This window comes from Heterodontus francisci, chromosome 41 (genome assembly GCF_036365525.1).
Source record: "Heterodontus francisci isolate sHetFra1 chromosome 41, sHetFra1.hap1, whole genome shotgun sequence".
Taxonomy (NCBI): Eukaryota; Metazoa; Chordata; class Chondrichthyes; order Heterodontiformes; family Heterodontidae; genus Heterodontus; species Heterodontus francisci.
Window position 1 is genome coordinate 21,455,334 of NC_090411.1, and position 27,242 is coordinate 21,482,575.

Genomic DNA, 27,242 nt, shown 5'->3' on the forward strand with positions numbered 1-27,242 from the left:
ATCCCAGCACAGAGATGTGAGCATGACAGCAGGGGGGAGTCTTAAAATGGCAAGTAACAGGAAGCTCGAGGTCATGTTTTCAGACTGAGCGAAGGTGTTCCGCAAAGCAGATCTGCGTTTGGTCTCCCCACTGTAGAGGAGACTGCATTGTGAGCAGCGAATATAGTATACTGAATTGAAAGAAGTACAAGTAAATCGCTGCTTCACCTGAAAGGAGTGTTTGGGGCCTTGGATAGTGAGGAGAGAGCAGGTAAAGGGGCAGGTATTACACCTCCTGCGATTGCATGCGAAGGTGCCGTGGGAAGGGGACGAGGTGTCGGGCGCAATGGAGGAGTGGACCAGGGTGTCGTGGAGGGAACAATTCCTTCGGAATGCTGACAGGGGAGGGGAGGGGAAGATGCGTTTGGTAGTGGCATCACGCTGGACATGACGGAATTGGAGAGGATGATCCTTTGGATGTGGAGGCTGATGGGGTGGAAAGTGAAGACAAGGGGACCCTGTCGCAGTTTTGGGAGGGAGGGGAAGGGGTGAGGGTAGCAGTGTGGGAAATGGGCCAGACACGGTTGAGGGCCCTGTCAACCACAGAGGACTTCAAGAATACAGCTTCAGCCGGAGGACTACTGGATCACCCATGTGGAACCAGTAGAAGCAGACAGAACTTAGTTGAGACTGCAGGGCCAGTTACACAACAATTGTTGAAACCATGGGGTTGGATAAAAAGGGGGCTGCATGCAGATGGCCTAGAGAAATTGCAGACAGTCCGTGAAAAACAGGATGAAACAGGATGAGATTAGCCACAGTGCTAGCAGACTCAATGTCCTTGCACAAACCAAATAAGGAGTTGCTATGGACATGAGATGTGATTAGACCTACAGTTAGACAATGAGGCAATATAAGAAATGCGAGTGCTGACAAGGCTCTTACTGAACCAAATAACGAATTGTCATTATGCAAGACCCCTATGAGTAAGTAAGAGGGGTGGGTCTTGAAAACAAGATTTAACCCCTGACTGAAACTTGGGACACCACAAGAACCCAGGACTAACACTTGCAATAAGCACCCTGAGTCTGGGACACAGAGAACAAAGGGCAGATGCAAGTCCAAGACTATTCACCACGTGTTTTGATGGGTAGTATACTGTGCAAGTTGTGAGTGCTTGTACTTGATGATTTACTGTGTGAATAAAACATTTGAGATACCTTTCACCAGTCTGCTGTTGTGAATTCTTTGGAATAAGAACTGAATAGACAAAACAGAACAACACCCACTTCACAGACTGTGTATTTAAGTCCATTTATTCTGGACTTTAATCCAACCACCATATCTATTTTTCTCTCTGTCATCTACTTGTGTGTGTGTGATTCCCGTGTGAATGTGTGCATGAATGTGCAGCATATTTTTTAGTATTTTTAAATCGGGGTTAGAGTGTTAAGTATAATAAACTTACCTATTTCTTGTTTAAACTCAAGAAAACCTGTCCAATTGATTCTTTCACAATCATAGTAAAGGAAAAAGGTAAAACACTGACAAAGGTGGTAAGCACAACCACTGTTTAAAAGGAAAGAACCTTGTTGTGGTCAAACAAGAGGAAGGGCAAGAGGGGAGCTTGAGACCCCCTCCTCACCTGACTGTAACAAGTTGCTCTGAACATGGGTAGCTCCCAGCAGTAATCACTACAGTGAGCCTACTGATTTCCCCCAGCACCAGCCCTCCCCCAGACCCACCCTATTGATTGAGAACTGAAATTGTTGCTTTGACACTTCCGCAGAAGAAAAGGGGGAAAGGAAATAGGTTCAAATTGAGAGCCTAACCAGGCACTCTTCCTACCATCTGGTAATTGATGAAGGCTTGGGACAGATTGTTTATTGACAGCTTGGATAAGGGTAGTTGTATTGCAACTATTAAACAAAATGTAGAAAACCTTAAGCCCATTTCTAAACTCTTGCATAAAACAGAGAAAACCTCCGTACCCACTTGTCCCTTCTCCAGTTAGAACAGCAAAGTTTAGGAATGAGGGGATAGAGAAAGTAAAACTTTACCTGATACTTGCAATGTGACCACAATCGATAGAACCACAGTGTACCCCAATATTGGCTGTTTCATCTGAATTATGCAAGTATAGTCAGCATCATCACTCACTTGGAGGTCAGACAGGAGGAGGGAAAAGTTGCCTTGTTTAAATTCTTCTGTAAAAAGTTTTGCTCTGTTGCCATAACTCTGGTTAGTTTGTTCTTGCCCTGAGTAAAAGGCATGGACGAAGTGGTCAGCCGTCTGCCAGTACACACGAATCTCATCATCAGCACGTTTTCCCACATCGCTATTCACACAAGACAGGAGGGCACTTTCCCCTACAATTCCTGAGACAGCAAGAGTGGACAGAGGAACTGGGGAACAAAAATAAAGAATATGTGATCGTGCTGTTTGCAGATAATCTGAGACCTGGAAATGGAATAAACAGTGAGGAGGATTGTAACAGGTTAATAGAGAATTCTAGTAGCAATCCCTGGGAATCCTTGCTGTATACCTTCCTTTACTACGAAAAATAACAATTTACCAGTTCTCTCTGTTTCATGTCACTCAGCCAACTTTGTATCCATGCCTTTTATTCCATGGGCTTCAACTTTGCTGGCAAGCCTGTTGTGTGGCACTTTATCAAACGCCTTTTGGAAGTCCATGTACATCACATCAACTGCATTACCCTCATCAACCGTCTCTGTTGCCTCATTAAAAACTGAATCAGTTAAACATGTTTTGCCTTTAACAAATCCGTGCTGGGTTTCCTTAATTGATCCACATATATCCAAGTGACTGTTAATTTTGTCCTGGATTATCGTTTCTAAAATCTGTCAAAAAGATTAAAGTGAATCACACCCATTGATCATCCACGAAATATAGGCAATACGAAGGACCTTAGAGTCAGTCGCTGAGAAATGGACATTTATATTTACCTGTTCCCCAACACAAAAGCAATCCGCATTCAAACAGCCCAGGCACCAGTCTGGCTCCCCTAGGACAAAGTAAAATTAATTGTTATTGCAGCTTTTGAGATGTTATTGGCAATGCATCTGTGACAAAAATAAGGCATTTTTTCCCGAAATTTGCAGCTGCAATGGTTTTGTCACCTTACATAAGGACCTTGAATTTCCTTGGGCCTTTTATTGTCGTATCTTCATTGGAAGTGTAGCAAATATTCCGTTTACACACATAAACGGGGTTTGAACTGCACTTCCAAGGAAGTTACAATGACATAGCAACAGAAAGCCCAAGGAAATTCAGGCACAAGGGTCAAAAATTAACCACGAACAGAAGTCACACCCCAGTTTAACTTGATTTTTTTCTGCAAAAATTAGGTGGCTTGACAGTGACAGAGGGCCAAGCCACTCAATTCAACTAGAAACATCTTTTAGGATTTGTTCAAATATATGTGTGATTGGCAGCTGGGTCCTGGTCAATTTTGTGTCTTACTTACCAATTGTCTTTTTCACTTGTTCTTTTACAGTCTTTCGTAGCAAGACAGTCAGACCAGATAGCTTTGATAGGTGGTGTGAGACGAAAATGAACAGTGACATTACAATGTTACTGAAATCGTTCTGCAGCACAGAAACTAAAAACCTGTTTTCTACAATGTGGAATGGGCAAAGCTTAACAATGGCTACGAAATATAATATAAAATATACAGAAAATGCTGAAAATACTCAGCAGGTCATACAGCATCTGTGGAAAAAGAAACAGTTAACTTTTCAGGTTGATGACATTTCATCAGACGCTGAGAGGATGTTTACCCCTCGTGGGGAAAACCTAGAACTAGGGGGCACAGTTTAAAAATAAGGGGTCACCCATCTAAGACGGAGATGAGGAGGAATTTCTTCTCTGACAGTTGTTAATCTTTGGAATTCTCTAACCCAGAGAGCAGTGGAGGCTGGATCATTGAATATATTCAAGGATGAATTCGACAGATTTTTGATCTACAAGGGAGTCAAGGGTTATGGGGGGCAGGCAGGAAAGTGGATGTAAGGCCACAATCAGATCAGCCACGATCTTATTGAATGGAGGAGCAGGCTCGAAGGGCCAAATGGCCAACTCCTGCTCCTATTTTTTATGATCTTATTTAGAAATGGAAGAAGATCGCACATCTTCTGGAGATCTTTCTCCCACCTCCAGCCTCACAGTGGCCTCCCCTCCCTCCCCAAATCTTGCACAGCCTGCATCTATCTCCTTCCCAGGATCCACAAACAGGACTGTCCGTGTAGACCCACCGTTTCAGCCTATTTCTGCCCCACAGAATTTACTTGTTGCACCATCATCCCTTTTGACGTTTATTCACTCCTGCACTCTACTCAACACAGACCGTCCCTTTTGTTCTTTACCTATCCCCACCTCCTCGCTTTTCCCTGGTTCCTTACTTGTTTGAAAGCTATTCATCTCTAACGTCTTCCAGTTTGGCATTAGAATTTGTGACATCGTGAACACAATGAGAAGATTTCTTCTGAGATCTATTTTTAATTTCCTCTTGATTGTAGGAAAGTAAAGGGTAGTGGGGTTGAGGGATATTGTGAACAGTGAGTTTGGAGGTGGTGGAGGTGGGAGCAGAGTTACCTTGACAACTCTGGTAAGGTGACTGAACTTCTTTCATCATTGCAGCCATTTCTTCTGAGCTCAGCTCCTCATAATGAGCTCTTCTGCAGCTCATCCTCACTGGCGGCAGACGTGGGAACAGAATCTCCCTCATTCTGTCCACCACCTGGACCAGGGCCTCCAAAGTTGCACTGGAGAAACCAGCTGCCCCTTGTGGACCTCTTGCTGCCAATTTGAAGGTTTCAATGTTTCCCTGCTGTCCGCAGCCACAGAGCATCATGTTTTTAAGAAATGTGGGCTGACTTTTAAGTGATGTCAGAGATGCCTTATTTTCCACCTCCCCCAAACTGGTTGGCAGCCAATAAGAAGCATGCACTGGCTACATGCTTAACATATGATAATGAGCTGATAGCTCCAATTTCACATAGTTGCTGTGCCCATGTGAACAGATTGGTGCAGTGGATACTCTGCCCTCTGCCCTTCTATTTTTGGGTGTGATCAGATTTCTAGGACATAAACTCTGAGCTACTCGATACTCTAGCGATACTGTTAACTTCTCAGCTATCTAGGGATTTAATCTTAAAATACACTCACCAATTGTAATAATCACAGAGGCTAATTTCAACTATAATTTATTAGCAACTGTATTGTTGAATGACGATGATACACATTCTTTACCTTTACAACATCTCTTATCATTTACAACCACTGGGTGACCTTGACTCAGTCTATTCTTATTTATTGAGTGCTCCTATGTCGAAAGTTGAACTTTTAAGTTGCAATCCTCTAGTCAATGGAGAGTTGTCAGAAAGAATTCATTCATACCTTATGGGTATCAGACTTAGTTGACTCAAATATATCCAAACTGTTAATTGTAAAATGATTTGGTTCAGCATCACTCACTCCTAGACCTTAAAACTAAGCTCAAGTTAATGATCCAGATGTCGAGCCAGTGCTACTGATTGGCTGCATGCCTATTGTGGAGAATTGGGCATCTACGAAGCACTGAAATGCAGCCAATATCCTTTAAAGTATTCTGGCTGTGACCCCGTAGGAAGACCTTGTTTTGAAAATGCCTGAAGGAGAGAGTGAGTGGACACCAAGGTTCTCCGATGGAAGCCTTAGTGCAGGCAGTGGGAAGAGGAAGGTCATCCTCTCACCTCCCCAGGGGGCAGGAACCCCTCTAGGCATCTTTTTTTTACTGCAAGTGTGAAGAAATCGCAGAGTATGCCAGGAGCATTGCACCAAAGACATAAGTGGAATGCCATAAAAATTTAAATGATCTAACTAGACCGGGAGCAGTGGCCACTGCTGGGACTGCACCAGCAGAGAGGATGTCATCGATGGATGCCCTCCTCACTACCAGTAAATGGGGTCTGGAGTCGGCAGGGCCAGTCAGGCAGGCTGCGGCAAAAGTGGTGGGGAGTGGGTCTGATGAGGTAGGCAAGGGTGGGGAATGGGTTTGATGAGGGCAGGCAGAGAAGGGGGGGTGTTGGTTGCTGTGGGGTCAGCCATTGCTGCCAAGGGGCCCCACTGAGTACCCAATTAGGAGGGCCCATCGTCCCCGAGCCCGCAGGGAGGCTGCCAGGGTTCATGGGGTGGAAGGCCATCCACTGCTGGTAAAATGCCAGTGGTGCCAGGAAGAGGCCCTTAATTGGCCACTTAAGTGGCTTGATTGCTCTACGTGCTGGAGGCCGTCCTCCACTTTCCCCATTGCTGGTAAACTGCCACGGCGACAGGAAGGCGCCCCCCCCCCCACCCCCCGCCATCTAACACCTTCCTCCCCCATCATTTTACGGGTCCCCTGCCTCCCAGCCCATCCTAGAGGGCTGGTAAAAATCCAGACTCTGGATCCTGGATTGGCCCAGCACTTCATTCGCCATGCGCTGAACTCGCACAGCACAGAGTGGCCCCCTCGCCAGCACTATTTAAAGGGATCACGCAGTACTTTCAGGTCAGCTGGTTTACCATTTCGGGCTGCTGCTTAATTTCTGGCCATTTCCTAGGTGTGTAACACTGGAAAATTCTCTTTGTCCATACAGAGAAAGATTTTGCTCGTCTTCCACTGTTTCTGCTCTTCTCAGAAACAGTCTGGCTGCAGACATGAGTGGTCTCAAAGGGCTGCTTTCAGGAGGAGGGGGATCAGCAAAGAAGCCACCACAGAGCAGAAGCAGCTGCCCGAGAGAGAGGAGGAGGAGGAGGGTACTCCACAGGATGCCACACTCACAGAGAGTATTCAAGGAGCATCTCTCCGATATCAGTGTTACTGAGGGCCAATGCATGAGGCTCCTGTAATTCACTGAGCAGGACGTCACCAAACTCCATTTCCTGCTGCAGTCATAACTCCAGCCTCAAACCAGGGCGTGAACAGCACTAAACCAAAAACACAATAAAAAATAAAAACAGAAAATGCTGGAAATACTCAGTAGGTCAAGCAGCGTCTGTAGAGAGAGAAACAGAGTGTAACAGGCCGGATTTCCAAAGGGTCACAGGGTTGGGACCCAGCGCGGACGCGATTTGAAAACTGGTGTCCTGGAGGTCATCTCCGGGACCGTCCAAAATTTACAATGTGAGGGTGGTGGGAGGGGAGGGAACAGGGAACCTGCTCACTTCTAATTAAGGGCCCACTAAGCCCTTAAAGGATCTTGTTAAGGGGCTGGGGGGGGTGGGGGGGAAGAGGGCAGGGGGGTGGGGGTTGGAGGGAGTGGGGAAGAGCGGGGAGGAGGCGGAGGGGCCGGGGGCAGGGGGAAGGGGAGGGGAGGGGGTTGTGTGTCCACACTGCACGCGGTCAGGACCTGGGAATCATCTGGGCGTCGGGTTCCCGACCCTGTTTTGAACATTCAGAAAAACATTTCCGGTCAATAACCATTGATCAGAACTAGCAACAGTTTTTACGCAATTACAGAGTCAGGGAAAGGAGGGAGGGGAGGGAGGGGAGGAAAGAACAAAAGAGAAGGTCTGCAATAGGGTGGAAGGCTGGAGAGATTAAATAACAAAAGGGATGATGGTGCAAGGCAAAAGGGGCTGGTAATTGGACAAGTAAAGAACAAAAGATGGGTCTAGAAGAGATGTAAATGGTAATGACAGCTCCATGACCAGTAACTACCATCCAAATAAAGAGGAGTATTGGTTACAGTCTGAAATTGTTTAAGTCACCATTGAGTCCAGAAAGTTGAAAAGTGCTGAATCTAAAGATGAGACGTTGTTCCTTGAGCTTCATTGGAACAGTGGAGGAGGCCGAGGACAGAGAGATCAGAGTGGAATGGAAAATTAAAATGGAAAGCAACTGGTAGCTCAGGGCAATGCTTGCCAACTGAAAGGAGATGTTTAGCCAAACAATCGCCCAATCTGACTTTGGTCTCCCCAGTGTAGAGGACACCACAAAATGAACGGCAAGTACAGGATAATAAATTGAAAGACGTACAAGTAAATCACTGTTTCAGCCTGAAGGAGTGTCTGGGCCCTGGATGGTGGGAAAGGAGGAGGTGAAAAAGCAGGTGGTGCATCTCCTGTGCTTGCATGGGAAGGTGCCGTGGGAAGGGAAGCAGTTGAGCAGTTGTTGGGGGTGACTGAAGAATGGACCAGAGTGTTGCACAGGGAATGGTCCCTTCAGAATGGCTGAACGGGGAGGGGAAGTTATGTTTGGTGATGGCATTGCATGGGAGGTGGCAGAAACTCCAACTCTAACCTCTCTGTCCTCAGCTTCCTACACTGTTCCAATGAAGCTCAAGGAACAGCACCTCATCTTTTGATTAGGCACTTTATAACCTTCCAGACTTGGTATTGAGATCAACGATTTCAGATCATAACCACTGCTCCCATTGTTCTGGTAATGGTTCACCTCCTTTAGACCCATCTTTTGTTTCTGTACTTGCCCCATTACCACCCCTATATGACTTTCAGCATCCTCTTTTGTCATTTAATCACTTCTGCCTGCCACCCTACCACAGACCTTCCCTTTTGTTCTTTCCGACAACCATTCCCCCACCCCATCCCTTTCTCTGCCTTTGTACTAGCTTAAAACCTGTTACATTTCTAATGGAAAGTCATCAAGCTGAAACGTTAACACTGTTTTTCTCTCCACAGATGCTGCCTAATCAGCCGAGTGTTTTGAGCATTTTCTGTTTTTATATCCTGGCCCGCAACTGCCTTTGGCTGTCAAAGAACTCATGAGGCAGGATTTTCCCCTCCACCTTCAGGACCCTGCCTCATGGTCAAGTGGAGGTCAGAAAGTGTGGGCAAAGTCACCTGGCTGTTGATTTTCCCCGAATTGGCCAATTAGCGGCTGCAATTAATGACAGTAGGCAGGCTCTCAAAGCTCAATAGGAAGCCTCCAGTACTGAAGAAGCAGCAGGTTGCCTTTTCAGGGAAGTGCGAGAGAAGGTTCCCCCAAGATGGAGACGCACTCTCTCCAACCTTTTTCAACGTTAATATAAAAAATGGCCTAAGCAGCTGTGCCACCACTGTAACGGGGAAACCCCCGGCAGCAGCTGAGTCCAGGCAGACAGGGAGGGGGACTCTCAGCCTGCTTGGAGCCATGGATCCCCGATGTGCCACCGGGGGGCTGCCTTCAGGCAGTTACACTGTTTTCCTATACCACCAGGAACCTGGAGGCCGACTAGAAAATTCGAGTTGGCCTCTGACAATCGACTTTGATAGTCCATTAACGAGGTCAATTGGCTACCTGCCGCTCGCAGACAGTGAGCACTGCCACTCCTCCATCCCCCCATACCACCTTTGGGAAAATGGTTCAGGGATGGGATGCAGCCGGCAAACTGGCACGCCAACCAGCATCCACCAGCCCTCATTAGGGCCTAAAAATTTGGCCCAAGGCCTTTTAGTTTTTATGCCACGGGCTCCTTTCAAGCTGCAGCAGATAACATCAACAACATCTCAGAGTTCACAGTGCACAGCTGTCTTAGGGAGGTCATCGAGTCTCTCTGAACCAGGAGGAACACTTGAATCATTCCTCATGGACAGAGCAAAGAAGCACGAGAGAGGGCTCTCAGCCTCGCATTAGGCCTCTCAAGAGTGCCACACAGACTGCACACATGCTGCTTTCCATGCTTGCTTTCACGAGTCTGGCATCTTTATCATTTAAAAGGGATTTCACTCCCTCAAAGTACAGTGGTTTGTAACCACAGGTCTGTGCCTGCTAACTTGGCAGCATTCACAACTCTTTTATCCTGCGCCAGTCTTCTGTGTCAACATTATTCCAACTGGGCCAAGAAACACAAGGCATACACCCTCTGGCCATGATAGCTCCTGTGTGACAGGATTTCTATGCCATAGAGAGAACGGCAAAGACGGGGCAGAACAGTGATGGAAAAAAACTTTACAGCAGCAAATGGTAACTAAATAAGCGCTGCAAATTTAAAAGTTAGAATAAACATAATTTTTAATCTTCTACACTCTGCTTCTACCTGTTGGAGAGACAGTGACTAACGATGCGGGAAGAGATCAAAGGAAGCCCTTAGTATGCTGAGGAGCTGGATACGTCTCGGGCTGTATGCACCAGAGAATGTTTGGCATGTAATGCAAAGGTACATTGTAAATATAATCTATAATGGTAAGTGCACCTCATGTACTCTATTGAAAGAAACTGATCAGTATTGCACTTTGCTTAATGTCAAATTTGAACTGTTAATGTAATTTACTTTTACAAATTTTGTGAATAAAGTATATTTTGGGGAAAAAAAGTAAATGGTTGTCTCGATTTATTTGATAGCACTCCTGAGAAGCAACTTGGGACACTCTAATACATTAAAGGTGCTATTTAAATGCACACTGTTGTTGTATTTCCCAGCATGTTTTGCTATTTCCTCCTACACCTCTACTCACCACCCACCCCCTCTAAGTTATACCTTCCCCGATAAATCCTGGAAGGAGAAAAAAAAATCACAGGGATATAGGGAACAAATGGAGAAGTAGGACTAACTGGATTGCTTGAAAGAGCCAGCACAGACTTATATGAACATATGAATTAGGAGCAGCAGTAGGCCATTCAGCCTTTCGAGCCTGCTCCGCCATTCATTAAGTTCCTGGCTGAACTAATTACTCCACGTTTCCTCCTACCCCTGATAACCTTCCACCCCCTTGCTTATCAAGAATCTATCTACCTCTGCCTTAAAAATATTCAAAGACTCTGCTTCCACCGCCTTTTGAGGAAGAGAATTCCAAAGACTCACGACCCTCTGAGAGAAAAAATGTCCTTCTCTGCTGTACTATACTATGAAAAATGCCAGTTCTAATAATAAAATTCTTGTCATCAATATTCTAAACAAAGAATGGAATATTTCTTTTCATTAAATGGATTACGGGAATTCCCCCACTTAAAAATATTTTCTCAGTGGGAACACAAAAAGCCATTAATTACAGGGGGTTTTCAAATGGTCACTAGAAATGAAAAGAAAATTAGTTCCTTATCCCAATGTTCCTTTTCTCCCTTCCCACAGCTCTACCTACTCACTTCAGAATTCCCCCACCTTCCTAAAGTGCACTCACATTAACAGCAGTGCTGGGGTTTTTCTGCAGTGCTTAGAGCTTTTCGAGTAGGGTGTGATCCTGGTGTTGGCAGCATGCCACTTCTGAAGCGCAGAGTCAGAGGCTCCCTTGACACAGCAATTGTTAGGCATGGAATTTGCTCTCCACAGACAGACTCACACCAACTGTGGCTGCCTGGGGTCCAAATTCCTTTCAGTCACGTGAGATCTTTTTAAAAAAAGGAATGCAGCATGCACTTAATGTATGAATGGTGTAAAACTGAGCCAGACACACCAGGGGATGAATTTTACCAGCCCCCTCGACGCTGCAGGTCGTGGTGCGGGGGCCAGTAAAAGGCTGCGGGGAGAGGCCTGCCACGACCTGCAACATCGAGAAGGGACCGCCACATATTACCGGCGGCAGCGGGACCTCGGTGCAGCCCCCCACCGCATGGCGGCAGCACCACAATTAGCATTTGGTTAAAGTGTACTTACTTTCGCTGATGACGCAGCCCACCGCGCCTCCACTGACACTTCCGGATTTTTCCGCTGAACGGGTGGCCGTCACATGCCATCCCATTCACGATTTGAAAAGCCGGCGGGTCCTCAGAGGCAGAAGTTGCCGCCAGCGAAGGTAAGTTCTGTTATCCGGGGGTCTCCCTCTGCATTACAGAAAGGAGGAGGAAGGAGGGATATTCAGGGGTCTAACTCTGCATTCTGGAAGAGAAGAGGGAGGGGCGGATATGCAGGGGTCTAACTCCGCATTCTGGAAGGGAAGAGGGAGGGGGGGATATTCAGGGGTCTCACTCTGCATTCTTAAAGGGAGGAGGGACTGGGATTACTGGAGGGAAAGCTGTGCTGGCATGAAGGGAAGTACCGTGTACCATCCCTCCGTTAACAGTGTACGCTTTGTGTTTGTGAGGGGGCAATGGCACACTAGGCACCCTGTGTGTGGGAGGGTGCCAGAAAGGGCAGGAGCATTAAGGTTATATGGATGGTGGGGGCAATCAATTCAGCTGGTAGGATCTTGATGTGGTCATGCTGTGCCACTCTGAGTGTTGGCCAAGATGGGCAATGCCATGGCACGCCACATAGTTGATCCAGGAAAGCAGCTGATGTACCCGTCAACACCAATCCCTGCCCTGTTAGGAACCTTTGAATGCATGAAGGGTTCAACTTTATTTATCACATGGAAATAGGTATGGCTCATCCTACATTGTGTGAACCGCTGCACGTGAGGATCCGTATGCGCCAGAGGCAATACCATCAGGCAGGTGCGATCCACGTAGAGGCCCCCGGTCGTGAGCAGCAGCCCCCAAGGGGAGCTCGCCATTACGTTTGCCGTGCATCTACAGGCCTCACATGACATGCCATTGGATGTCAGAGCACCAACGTCAGAGGAGATTGCACATATAGAGAGGGTGGTGACATGTCGCTGTGCCCTGCTCAAGGCTCCGGTGGACATCCCATGCCTTTGTTCCTCACAGTGGCAGCGTTCTCAAGCCTGACGCCTCTGCAGCCTTTTAGGGGCCCACCAGAGACCTTTGTGGGGTCACAGAGTCAGCAGTGCACTGCTGCATCAGGGAGGTCACCAATGCCCTGCACCGGAAGGCCAGTGAGGATGTCCACTTCAGGACGGACTCTCACAGCCAGGCCCAGAGGGTTATCGGTTCTGGTACCATTGCTGGAGAACCATAGGTTGTAACGTTCATAGACTGCACTCATGTGGCCATCAGGCCTACTGCCAGGCTACCACCTGCAGACGTCACCATTAAAGGAGCCCTCTCAATCTCGGTGAAGCTGGTATGTGAACACCGCAGATGCTTGCAGCGAATATGTGACCACTTCTCAGGCAGCTACCAAGACACCTGGGTCTTGCGCCAGTCCCAGCCGCCACCGCTGTTCACTGAACTGGCTCAGATGGAGGGGTGGCTTCTTGGACATAAGGGCTATCCTTTGCAGACATGGCTCCCGACATCAGTAAGAGACTCCACCACTGCTGCAGAGGAGAGATACAACACCAGCCACTGAGCTACATGAGCCACCATTGAGCAGGAGATTGGCATGCTGAAAGAACGCCTCCAATGCCTGGATGGATCGGGTGATGCCCTGCACTACGGGCCGAAAAGGCCAGCTCCATTCTTTGCTGCTCTGAACAACTATGCACCCAATAGGGACCAGGCCTGGCATGATGAGGAGAGACGTCAACAGGATTCCTCCTCATGAGGACACTGAGGACCCATAACATGAAAGACGCATGGGAAGGCAGATGGCACCCAGGCTCTGCACGCAGGGCTAGCAGTGAGCTAGGGATGTACAGAAGTGGCTTATCAGACAAAGGCAGCCTGCTCCAGAGGAACCGACATGAGCTCTGCAAGCCACACATCACCCTCGCTCACCTGCTGTGCACCAGTCTACATCTGCAACATCCCTGTGTAAACCATTAGAGGCAGCAACTGACTGAGTCAATGTCCATGTCACTGCATCCGTGGAGACGCTCATGTGTAATGGTGGCATGGCAATGATGTTATTGTGTACGTTGGCTCTCCTGAAGGGCCAACGGTGCCAAGGAATGTGACATTGGCGCTACATGCTGGCACATATCATTCGCACAGAGAAAAGGACAAACATGCTGGTGCAGAATATTTAGTGAAAGATGTATATACATAGCTGTAACACCCGTGCTTCCCATTTGTTTCAGTGTGTTCTCTGTAAACTTCTGTAATACCTTTCATGGTGTATTTAAGTCTCACGTCCTGGAATGTGCAATTGTAAGATTATTCACCCAGTTGTGGCGCGCCTACAAGAAGGAATGTTACACTTGAGTGGAAGAAGAGCATCGCAACTTCACAGGACACTGGGACACAGCAGGGTAAGTATATGGTGGCAAAGCGGAAAGTGCTGGTGTCACTCAGCAGGTCAGGCAGCATCTGTGGAGAGAGAAGCAGAGTTAACTTTCAGGTCTGTGAACTTGGACAAGTTAACTCTGCTTCTCTCTCCACAGTTGCTGCCTGAACTGCTGGGTTTCTGCAGCATTTTCTGCTTTGCTGCAGGATTGACGGCAGCCCCACTCTTCAGCAGTCATGTCAGTATTTCTTTGACAGCTGTCAGGAAGCAGGTGCTAGGCCCCTTTAATTAGGGCCCCAGTACCTGCTGCAGAGCTGTCAAAACTCTCGCTGTGCCGAAAGTCCCGCTTTCCCCCACGTAATATGCAGTGGGGGGAGGGGGCACACGGCCTCTATGGAAATGAGCCCCCACGATTAATATTAATACGGAACGCGGCTCCCCAATAAAATTCAGCCCCAGAAAGCTCCCCGGTTCAATCCACAGTCTGTGCTTAGTTAGCTGGTCTGTGCTGCTGAACACTAAGATGGTACAATTGGCTTGCTAAACTTTCCTTCCTCTTTAAGTCATCACTGTGTCTTTGACAAACATTTTCTTAGTTGCTTGCAAATGTATTTTTTTTTTATGAAGGTGGCACTCCTTTAGTTTGGGAGACAACATAAAACTTATTACATAGTATTACAGAATCTTTACAGCACAGAAACAGGCCATTTGGTCCAACAAGTCCACGTTGGTGTTTGTGCTCCACACAAACCTCCTCCATTTCTTCTTGAACTAACCCTGTCAATATATCATAAAAGCAAGATACTGCAGATGCTGGAAATCTGAAATAAAAACAAGAAAGGCTGTAAATACTCAGCAGGTCTGGCAGCATCTAATGAGAGACAAGCAGAGTTTGTCTCCACATCCAAAGGATCATCCTCTGCCATTTCCGCCTCCTCCAGCATGATGCCACTACCAAACGCATCTTCCCCTCCTCTCCCTTTTCAGCATTCCGAAGGGATCATTCCCTCCGTGACACAATGGTCCGCTCCTCCATTACTCCGAATATGTCGTCCCTTCCCACGGCACCTTCCCATGCAATTGCAGGTGTAATACTGGCACTTTTACCTCCTCTCTCCTCACTATCCAAGACCCCAAACACTCCTTTCAGGTGAAGCAGTGATTTACTTGTACTTCTTTCAATTTAGTATACTGTATTCGCTGCTCACAATGTGGTCTCCTCTACACTGGAGAGACCAAACGCAGATTGGATGACCGCTTTACGGAACACCTCTGCTCAGTCCGAAAGCAAGACCCTGAGCTTCCGGTTGCTCGCCATTTCAACACACCCCCTGCCCTCATGCCCACATATCTGTCCTGGGCTTGCCGCAGTGCTTCAGTGAACATCAACGAAAGTTCGAGGAACAGCATCTCATTTACTGATTAGGCACACTACAGCCTGTCGGACCGATTATTGAGTTCAATAATTTCAGAGCATGACAGCCCCCTCCCCTTTTTACTTTCAGTTATTTTTTCTTTTTCTTTTTTCTTTTTATTTTATTTTACTTTGTTTCAACATTCATTTTTCTTACCATGTGCCTGCCCACTTTTTTTTCATGTTTGTGCTTTTGGCCAGGGCTGTTCATTTTTCTGTCCATTAACACCCTCTCTGCACTAAAGCTTTGTCTTTCAGCACAAAATACAAACCGAGGAACACATAACAATCATTCTTTTACCGGAAAAGAGGGGTCGACCGTCCCGGGTGAAGACCCCTCCTCAGAACTCAACCATCTCTCCCATCTTATTTTGTACAATTGTGTAACATTTGCAATCCTCCAGGCCTCCGGCACCATCCCTGTCTCTAGGAGAATTGGAAGACTGTGTCCAGCACCTCCGCAATTTCGACTCCCACTTCACAGCCAGCTTGGATGCAATCCCATCCGGACTGAGTGACTTACCCACTTTAAGTACCACCGGCCTTTCTAGTCCCTCCTCTTTATCTATTTTTATCTCATCCAGTATGCACACCTACTGCATCAGCATCTGGGGAAGGACATTGTATCACAGTACTGGTGGGTGAGGGGTTTCTCGATCTGGCTTCGGCCTATCTTTGTCTTTCGGTTGTCGTGTTGGTCTGCTGTACATTCCCAGCATGGCCCATTTTTATTTCAGGGTTCCAGCATCTGCAGTTTTCCTCATTAGTTATTGTTGTCACCTTTTGTAATTTCCGTGTCATTCTGTGTCTTACTGTGATGATCTCTGTAGAGTACTCACCACTGTTCACATCTTCCTATCTGATACATAAAACTAGTTTGGGCCTTCTCCCTCCCCCCAACACCCGCATTATGTCTTGTTCATTGAAGAGTTTGTGTTACTCCTAGCTCTGAACGTAGAATCATAGAATTATACAGCTCAGAAAGAGGGCATTTGGCCCATCGTGCCTGTGCCAGCTCTTTGAAAGAGCTATCCAATTAGTCCCATTCCCCTGCCCTTTCCCCATCTCCCTGCAATTTTCTCCCCTTCATTTATTAAATCTTAATTCCCTTTTGAAAGTTACTATTGAATTTGCTTCCACCACCCTGTTAGAAAGTGCATTCCAGATCATAATGAAAAAAGTCTTCCTATCTCACCCATGGCTCTTTTGAAGGTTCAGTTGCCTAGACCCTCAGTTCTGGAATTCTCTCTCAAAATCTCTCCACCTCTCTACCTCCATTAAGGCACTCCTTAAAAACCTACCTCTTTGACCAAACTCTTGGTCACCTGCTGTAATATCTCTTTATGTGGCTCTGTGTCAATTTTGTTTTATAATGCCTTGGGAGGTTTTATTACATTTAAGATGCTATGTAAACACAACTTGTTGTTGTAAGTTGTTGACTGTGTCTGAAACAGGAACTTGTCCTTTCTCTTTCCAGTTGCTGATGGGTCTTTTGTGAATTTTCAATGAATAATGTAAAACTACTTATCAAATTGATTTATTAGTTAACAAAACTACTTTGCAAATTGATTTATTATTTAGCACAACTACTTATCAAATTGATTTATTAGTTAACAAAACTACTTTGCAAATTGATTTATTTAACAAAACTATTTATCAAATTGATTTATTAGTTAACAAACTGATTTATTATTTAACAAAACAGTATCACAACTATAATAACTTTGCTGTTCACTTCAGCTACAAAGAGCTCTTGTGAGCAAATAGGAATGTTGAAAATCACGCAGAATATTTCTGTGAAAATTCTCAGAACCGTCAATAATGAGTGATACAGAATTAATGGGAATATATGGGTTCATAAGCAAGTGAACAGATCACAACGCATCCTTACAGCCCCTGCATCCTGTTTTCCAATCAGTGCCTGGTATCTCTGGGCAAATAATTCAATCCCTAATGATTAGAAATTACAACAGGGCCATGTTAATTAACTTCATAAAGAATATTAACCCAAAATTAAACTCCGTTCATTCAAAAATGAACAGGATGGGTCCACTGAAGGCCAACAGGTAAATAGACCGGAAGCAAACGAGGCATTTAGATGAGGGGTGGGCAATTCAGTTGGTTTTCAGAATCATTGGGCTAAGGAAAGGGATAAACAGACAGGGTTTCCTGTCAAGTTATAGCTGATGGAAGGTGTGGCTGTGTAGTCTTTAGGTGGGGGCAGCTTTGGGCCCAGGTGCGATGCCCCCACAGTGGAAGTGCTGACTAGTAGTCACGTCCTGACTCGTCAACATGAAGAATTGACACTTGGGTGAAGGTAACCAGTGGAGCAGTAACTGATGGGGATAGGCGAAGGTGTGCAAATTAAAAATGAAGCATACAGTAACTTCTGAAACATTTCCTTTCACGCTCAGCTTTAAGATGTCAGAGAATCATGGAATGGTTTCAGCACTGAAGGAGGCCATTCGGCCCGTCGTGTCTGTGCTGGCTCTCTGAAGGAGAGTGCCACTCCGATCATCATGGGTGATGACCCCAGGAATCTAAAGGGTTCAAGCACGAGAGCTCAGTAACAAGTTTAGCCGAGGATACAATCAGATGAGGCTCCGATCTGAATATCTTACCTTAATGCTCGCCTGCGTCCTGGATCCATCTGTAATTGTACGGAGTCCGCCACCCTTTCCATGGCAAGACACTTGCAGAGATGAATTTTGTTTTATGGAGAGCCTTGTGCCTGGACAGCGAATATCAACCTCACACCTACGATGCTTGGCCTGAGGACCCGAAACCAAATCTGCTGGAGGGAAGCTACACTGTAATTGTGCAATCGAAAGTTCTCAGGACTTTTCCAAACTTTCTTTCTTGACCCAGTTAACGCTTGTTCAGTTAGCCCGCCCGCAAACTTTCCAACGTGGAGTTTTGATTTAGATCTTTTCATTTTTCACGATATGTGGCGGGAGGAGCGGGGGGGGGGGGGGGGGAGGTGGGACTGTTTCTTGGTATTTCAGAAAATACCTAATGTCCTTCTTTCCGCTGGGGTTCCAAACTGCCGTCACTCCTGAAGAATTCCACGCCTGCCGGTTGTGCAATCTTCGCATGATAAATAAATGTTTGAAAGAAAGGGGAGGAGAATTGCAAACGAGCAGAAAGGTGACATTTAAAAAATAAATGGTGAAAATAACCCAGCAACTGTACTAGGATGGAAGAAAAAGACTTTCATTTAGATAGCGCCTTTCACTGCCACAGGATGTTCCCAAAGCACTTTATAGCCAATGAAGTACTTTTGAAGTGTAGTTACTGTTGTAATGTAGGAAACTGTGGCAGCCAATTTGCGCACAGCAAGATCCCACAGACAGCAATGCGATAATGACCAGATAACCTGCTTTTGTGATTTTGATCAAGGGATAAATATTGGTCAGGACACTGGGGAGCGGGCTGCTGCTCTTCTTTGAAATAGTGCCATGAAATCCTTGAAAACTACCCAAGAGGGCGGACGGGATCTCAGTTTAATGTCTCATCCGAAAAACAGTGCTGATGGCAGTGCGGCACTCCCTCAATACTGCACTGGACTGCCAGCTTTGATTTCTGTGCTCGAGCCCTGGATTGGGACTTGAACCAACTCAGAGGCGAGAGTGAGAGTTTAACATTTGGAACACATTTCGTTTCCCGCAAAAATATGTTTTATTCATACGACTTGTAAGGGTATATTACAATTCAGGTGTGACAGTACATAAAGTGCTTATAAATCAATTTGGCTAAATACTTGGCACTCTAGGGTGCCTCACTCCACTTACAATGCAGTTTGCAACTATATTTATGTTGCATTTCAACATTTTCTGATTCATGCAGCCCAAGGGGTTTTACCTTCCAGCCCCCCGATGAACTATGGCGGGAGGGCCCAAGACTGTGGCCTTTCCCCATTGAGTCTTTGCAGTGGCAGCCCCAAGTTTCAGTGCATCCCTCAGCACATAGTCCGGAGAACAAATGTTTTCTTACAAGTCAGAAAGCCCCATTTGCCTGAAAGATATGAAAATTAAAACAAGTGAAAATTATCTGTCTGTGTTCTGCTTGCCCCAGAACCCCTTTGAACTCTTTGGTCAGCAGAGGCTGGGGTAGCCCTCAGTGCCACAATTTACCAGGCTCCCTTCTTCTAATCTCCAACTGCAGAACAGAGCAGAAGAAAATCTGCTCCGCAGTCCTTTATAAGCAGACCTGTTGTGACCATAGCAAGACAGTGTTGTTTATGAGAGCAGGATATTTGGTTCATGAAGGTTTGAGAGGGGATTAGAACGAAGTAAGTGATCTGGTTCAGTGAGTTGTGAAAGCTGAGAGCTTTTGGTAAGAAAATAGTTGAGGATTTGTGAACATGTAGTTCAGACTTGGGATATGGGTGAAAGGGAAGGGAGAAATGGAAAGGATAATGGGGTGGTCGGAAGCTGAGGAGTTGGGATACATAGGGCTGGATTTTAGGAGTCTGCTGTTGCTCTCAGTGGGCCACATGCCTTCGAACCGCCAAAATCTCCTGCGCGGCAGCATATTTAAATGGCCGTGGCGGCACCCCCGCCCCCTCCCTCCAATCATGTGGAGGGGGTGGGCTGTCTGATGCCAACAATGGCATCAGACATATAATATTGGGAGAAGTGGGGAAGAGGAATTTGAAAACTTGGCGGGACGGGGAAGAGAATGGGGCCGCTGAGAATGCTGCTGATCGCAAAGGGAGCTGTCTGCAAAGATCTAGCGATCTCTATCCTGTGGTTTTCCCCTCTCCCCACTGCTGTTTAAAAGTGGTGCAAAGTCAAGGGGATCTCCAGACGTCAGCAGCAGTGATGCCATCAAAAGCAGGGAAAGCAGCCAATCACATTGAAGCATTCTCAGAGACCAAACCAGGAAGTTAAAAGCACTGAATCCCTTCACTTCTAATTTAAATATTTCAGATAGCGAAATAAATGATTATGATTGAACCATTGAATGGTAACAGCACAGGAGGAGGCCATTCGGCCCATCATGTCTGTGCCAGCTCTCTGCAAGATCAACTCAGCTAGTCCCACACCGCTGCCTTTTCCCTATAGTCCTGCAAATCTTTTCTCTTCAGATAATTATCCAATTCCCTTTTGAAAGCCACGATCAGATTAAGATTGAAACTTAAGTATCATAAACAAACTTTAATAAAGTATTTTTAAAAAGTATCAAAATGAGAAATTCCACAAATATAAAATTAGCTTTCCAGGGCCAATGAAGGTGTTTAGCAGCAATTAGGAACTTAGTATGCCATTAAAAACCCAATTACACCTCATTCAACAAGATATAATTCTTTTTCAAGGCTTTTTACAGAAAGGCTAAGAACATAAGAAAAAAGAAAGACTTGTTTATACAGCACTTTTCACGGGGGTGGGGGGATCTTTTAACAGTGCACCTTCTGAAGGAACGTAGACCGACTGACAGAAACTTTTGGATTTCCACATTATTTTGCGCACGTGCAGATTCTCAAAGTTGCTGTCAGTTCAGTAGAGTAATAACAGCGAACGTTGACAGTTTCAGCATTATTACCAATCCAAAGTCAAGGCCAAAAGGTTATCCCTATTTTCAAGGAGGAGGAAAGGGGAGGAAAAATTACAAGTAAAGATTTACATTGAGTATACAGCACAGGAACAGGCCATTCGGCCCAAATGGTCTATGCCAGCGTTTATGCTCCACATGAATCTCCTCCAACCATCAGATTGGAAGAATCTAATGGAACTCTATGTCTCGCGAACAGATCACAAGGATCTGTTTTGGGGCCACTGCTGTTTGTCATTTTTATAAATGACCTGGATGAGGGTGTAGAAGGGTGGGTTAGTAAATTTGCGGATGACACGAAGGTCGGTGGAGTTGTGGATAGTGCCGAAGGATGTTGTAGGTTACAGAGGGACATAGATAGGCTGCAGAGCTGGGCTGAGAGATGGCAAATGGAGTTTAATGTGGAAAAGTGTGAGGTGATTCACTTTGGAAGGAGTAACAGGAATGCAGAGTACTGGGCTAATGGGAAGATTCTTGGTAGTGTAGATGAGCAAAGAGATCTTGGTGTCCAGGTACATAAATCCCTGAAAGTTGCCACCCAAGTTAATAGGGCTGTTAAGAAGGCATATGGTGTGTTAGCTTTTATTAGTAGGGGGATCGAGTTTCGGAGCCACGAGGTCATGCTGCAGCTGTACAAAACTCTGGTGCGGCCGCACTTGGAGTATTGCATGCAGTTCTGGTCACCGCATTATAGGAAGGATGTGGAAGCTTTGGAAAGGGTGCAGAGGAGATTTACTAGGATGTTGCCTGGTATGGAGGGAAGGTCTTACGAGGAAAGGCTGAGGGACTTGAGGTTGTTTTCGTTAGAGAGAAGGAGGAGGAGAGGTGACTTAATAGAGACAAGATAATCAGAGGGTTAGATAGGGTGGATAGTGAGAGTCTTTTTCCTCGGATGGTGATGGCAAACACGAGGGGACATAGCTTTAAGTTGAGGGGTGATAGATATAGGACAGATGTCAGAGGTAGTTTCTTTACTCAGAGAGTAGTAGGGGCGTGGAACGCCCTGCCTGCAACAGTAGTAGACTCGCCAACTTTAAGGGCATTTAAGTGGTCATTGGATGGACATATGAATGAAAATGGAATAGTGTAGGTCAGATGGTTTCACAGGTCGGCGCAACATCGAGGGCCGAAGGGCCTGTACTGCGCTGTAATGTTCTAATGTTCTAAAAGACAAAAGATGGCATTTTGCTCTAGAGCAGACTCAGCAAGGAATTTACAGATCCAGATACTGTGAGGAAAACAAAAATTCTAAAATAAAGTGGGCCATTGGGCCTTCACAAAAAAACCAAAGAAAAACAGACCAGATAAACCTGCTTTTTAAAAACACACAGAACAGATGAGGTATTTTTAAAAACGGGAAGGGCTTTGAAAAAGGAAAGGAGACCCGGGGCTATTTAAAAAATTCAGACTAATGAGGGAAGTGGGAAAAACTGAGGGCAACCAGGTAAATTGTGGGGGAAAAAGGCACCACAATTGTGAAGCTTTTGAGTGAGAGCAGGAAATAGGAGCAAGAGCAAGTAACCATGGAGTGAGATCAGGGGTTAGAAAGAAGAGGTGAGAGCAGGGACATTAGAACCAGGAAGAGACTAAGGGGGATGAAAGAATGAAGCCCTAGAGAGCCTGCTATGGTGAGAAGGTGTGAGGTAACAGGAATACGCTGTCCTGCTAAAATATGTGTCGAAGATATTTTAATAACTCATACGGAGACTTCGAGATTCGTTACTAGGAGTTTATTTGCATGATATCACGGAGAGCCCGTACAGTCCACACTGTAAGCAGCACTCTCTCGAACAGTGAAGAGTGTTTATATTTATACACCAAACTAAACAACTTTGCGCTATCAGTTCACATTCCCTGACATTTAGCATCCCAGACCCCATCAATTGTCCTTGAGTCTTCCTTTCATCCTTATCAAGCTTGCATTCCTGAGTGCTTCGTGCAATCTGCAGTTACATCAAGGCAGCTGTCGTATACTCTGATAAGAGGGGCCCTACATTCCTTATCAACAGGAATTGACAGCATACATTTCACAAGAGCCCATTGTCCCAAACCACAAAGTGTTACATGATTATACCACAAAGGAACAGATCTCCTTATAATTACAGGAATCACATGCGTCAACTAGTCTGCTTTTACTTATTTCCCATGATTATTATTTTCTTCCACAATATGCTGTTTTAACGAACCAAATATAAGTGAAATGGTTTTTAAAACTTCAATGGAATGACTGAAGTTCAGCAGACATGTTTTGACTAACACGTCTTGTGATTTTTGGTACAAGCCAGGCAGCTCCATGCAGCCTGAGGAATTCTCTTGCCCCTTGCAGTGGTCCTGTTGCTATACAAGTCATTTCCACAATCTGAGTGAAATTTAGTCTACCTCCCCATCACCTCTTTCAGCCCCTCCACAGCTTGTCTGACATTGAGTCCTGGATGAACTGCAATCTCCTCTAGCTATACATAGGGAAGACCACCTTTGGCCCCTGCCACAAACTGTGTATCTTTCCCACTGATTCCATTTCCCTCCTCGGCCACTGTCTCATGCAGAACCACAATCTTGGTGTTTTATTAGCCCCAAACCTGAGTTTCTGATCCTAAATCCTCTCTGTCACAAAGAAGGCCTATTTTCACCTCTGTAACATCCCCCATCTCCACCCAGGCAATCCGCTCCAGACTAAACTATTCTAATGCTTTCCTGGCCAGTATCCAACGCTCCATATATTTCAGCCCATCCAAAAAGTTGGTGCCCATAACCTTTTCCACTCGAAGATCCATCAACCAGTACCCTGTCCCCTATATTGGTCCCTAGACCCCCAAAGGCTCAAATTTAAGATTCTTGTTGTATTTAAATCCTTTCATGGCCTCACCCCTCACTATCTCTGTAACTTCATACAGCTCAACAAACAGCAACAGCCCCCCCCACCCCCATTCCTCTGACCCTAGCCCTTCAGCCACCGTGACCCCGTGCTCTGGAATTCCCTTAAATACATCCTGTTCTCCATTTCTCTCTCTTCCTGTAAGATGGTCCTCAAAATCCACCTATTTGAGTTCCATCTGTATGAAGAAATGCTTCCTGATTTCACTCCAGAATAGCCTGGACCACACTGCTCCCTTCGATCTGGAAGATTTTGTAGGTCTTGTTGCAGGAGGTGCAGCAAAGGAATGGGGGAAGGGATCTCTTTGGCACTGCAGACCACCAGCCAGGTCAGTAAACTCAGCACACAATGGGGATTGAACCTGAGATTTCACTGGTCTGCATGGCCCTAGCTCCCCTCTGCATAAACTCATTGAGTAATCTGGGGAACTTCTCATTTCATCTTAAGGAAAAATACTTTGGCAACTCAGGGAGGGAAAGTGAGCAGCAGAGTTATGATTCATTCTCATAATGAGGTCATGGGTCAGTGTGAGAGTGGCACCCTCACCTGAGTCAGGACTTTGTAGGTTCGAGTCCCACTCCAAGACTTGTGCACATAATCTAGTTTGGCACTATAGCAAATTGGCAGAGGTGATGAGATATTGGGGTCAATATTAAACCTCCAAACAGGAGGAAGAGGGTCAAGAAGGAGGATTAAAAATTAATAATCGGGAAGCATGACTTCAACCTGCCATGTATGTGCCTGCCACCATTTTTACAGTGGTGGTGCAAGGTGTGTGGAGACATTTCACTGTGATATATAATTCAGGCTCCCACAGTGAAGTTGGGAGCCAGATTGAAATTTAACAGTTGCAGGCTGGGTTTCCCGGGACTTCCCAGAAATCCGGCAGCTGCACAGAGATGGGAGTGAAAACAGAAAATGCTGGAAAGACTCTTGTCTGTTCTGACAAATTCTGCCTGACCTGCTGAGTATTTCCAGCATTTTCTTTTTATTTCAGATTTCCAGCAGGAGACAGAAGAAACTGGCTGAATTAGGTACAGTACTCCTTGTGAGTCAGGAGGAGCAGCAGTGTGCTGCTGCATTTGGCCAACCCCTGCAATCTAATGATCCCCTCCCTCCAACACCACCCCGCCCCCCACCCCGACCCCCCACCCCCCATCCTGAGGCTCCTGCCCTGCAATCAGATTACTGCCTAGGATGCCAGGGATTCCCTTATTGGTACATTCAGTGAGTTCCTACCATTGGATCAATGTAACTATATGGCCACTCTTTCCCGCCCATCCATTGCAACCATCCCACTGACACAAAGCAGTCCTGCAACCAACCATCCACCCAATGCAGTTCCCTCCCAGTGGTCCAATAAATTCATGTCTTCCTATTCATCAACAAGCAACTGAAAAGGGGAGTTGCCACTCAGCAACAAAGAATTTACCAACATGGGAAAATGGTGAAAAGCAATAAATTTCATGTGATTCTAGTAAATAACGGAAACCTAGTAACCTAACATTTGCATTAACACCCATGTCCATAACCTGGGTGAACTACAAAGCGTTACTCATCCTGTTCCCATTGCTCCTATGTGGTGCAAACCCTATGGCCTCAGTAGAGGTAGACGGGTCAGATCCTTTCTATGTGTGTCGAGATGCTCTTAGCCGATGACCCCTGGGCATTGGAGACCATGTGGGTCAAGGAATGCTACATTGGTGCCTGTGTAAGGGCAGTCTTGGCCAGCTGGACACAAGGCAGCATGTCAACTACTAAATGAGGGGGGTCAACAATGAGAAGTGGGACCGCTTTGAGTGCTGTTCCCACTTCCATATTCCCTTTCACATCATCCCTCTCATGGGCCAGTCACACTTTACTCTTACTACTTTGCAGGGGAGCAGCTTGGAGCATATCAATAACACATTTTAAGGCCACAGCTAAGGTGTCTATCATCCTATTTAAGATGCCAGACATGTTGGCATCCAAAGCCTGCACAGCCATAGTCAAGGCCTCTATGGACTCATATGATTTCCACAATTGATGTTCCATGGAGTTGGCCAATCTATCCATGTAAGAAGACATCCTCACAATGCCCAGCGACAACCCACTCATGCTTGAGCTGGACCCCTCCATTCTCTCTGCAGTTGTGGACAGTGTGTGTGGAAGGCCTGCAGTACGTCGCAGATTTTCTGCTGCCCTCCATGATTAACCTTTTCATCGATGGCCCCCAGGGTATAGCATCTAAGCAGAGCTCAGAGAGGACTGTGCTCTCCAATGCGAACTCTCCACAACTGTTCTGCCACCACTGTCTGCTCTTGCTCACTTGTGATCTGTGAGTCATCAGGTGAAAACCCAACTAGTTGCCTAACTAGATCCACCAAAGTGCAAGTATCTATGTTGATGCACCCTCAGAAGGAATCAGCTCCTCTGAAGAATCGTTGACCAGGGTCCACCAACTGTTAAAGTATATGCGAAGGCATTGGAGGAGAGAAAAGATATGAATTATTACTGGCACGCTAAGAATATGTAACTTGCATTGTGAAGATGATCATATTTTAGTCGCTGTTGAAATCAAGTCAACAGGACTGAGTGTTGTATGACATACAGGTTGCTGATATTTAATTGTCTTACCAGGTAGCTGGGAAGTCCCTGTCTCCCCATCTCTAATAGATGCTGAAATGCCACTGATCCCCAGTGTTTTCCCCTCTGCAATAGTCAACTGTAAGATTTGTGGAGGGCCACCTCTGTTGTTCTCCCTCGTGTTATGTGTTCGCTTCTCCTGCAATGAGGGAATGAACAGACTTATCAGTGACTGTAATGGTATGTATTCATCTGATGGATGCAGTGCATTTGGTGAAGGTGACTATCGGGGAAAGGCATCAAACTGCTTAAGGATCAGGGTGAGTAGCAGTGGTGGATGGAGAGATGGGGATGTGAGAAAGTGCATAGAAAGAGAACAATGGGTGCACTCGCAAGGTAAGTGAGGAGTTATACAGTCATTTATGGCACAGAAGGAGGCCATTAGGCCCATCAAGTCCAGGCCAGCTCTCCATGGAGCTATCCAGTCATTCCCACTGCCCCGCTTGATCCTTGTAGCCCTGCAAGTTTATTTCCTTCAAGTGACCATCCAGTTTCCTTTTGAAGTTATTGATTGTCTCCACTTCCACCACTCTTGTGGGCAGCGAGTTCCAGGTCATTACTGCATAAAAAAATTCTTCCTCATATTCCCGCTGCATCTCTTGCCCAAAACCTTCAATCTGTGTCGCTTAGTTCTTGTACCATCAGTTACAGGAACGGTTTTTCCTTGCTTAACTTACCTAAGCCTGTCATAATCTTGTACAGCACTATCAAATCTCCCCTCAATCTCCTTTGCTCTAGGGAGAACAACCCAGCTTTTCCAACCTAAACCTTGTAACTAAAATCCCCAATCATTGGAACCATTCTGGTAAATCCCCTCTGCACCCTCTCAAGGACCCTCACATCCTTCCTAAAGTGGGATGACCAGAACTGG

The 27,242-nt window shown here is 46.1% G+C and overlaps 1 protein-coding gene across 8 annotated transcripts in view; it reads right to left on the reverse strand.

Moving 5' to 3' along the window:
• LOC137353331 (CD276 antigen-like) overlaps positions 1-27,242 on the reverse strand; it is a 53,366-nt gene that overhangs the window by 21,438 nt on the left and 4,686 nt on the right. For 5 of the 8 annotated variants that reach the window (XM_068019483.1, XM_068019484.1, XM_068019482.1 and 2 more), the window contains exons 1-3: positions 17,940-18,314; positions 2,949-3,007; positions 2,040-2,384 (exon numbers count right to left, since the gene is read on the reverse strand). In XM_068019483.1, coding sequence (XP_067875584.1) covers positions 2,040-2,384; positions 2,949-3,007; positions 17,940-18,001 — 466 coding nt within the window. In that variant the 5' untranslated portion in view covers positions 18,002-18,314. The other 3 variants (XM_068019479.1, XM_068019481.1, XM_068019485.1) reach the window with 3 other exon arrangements.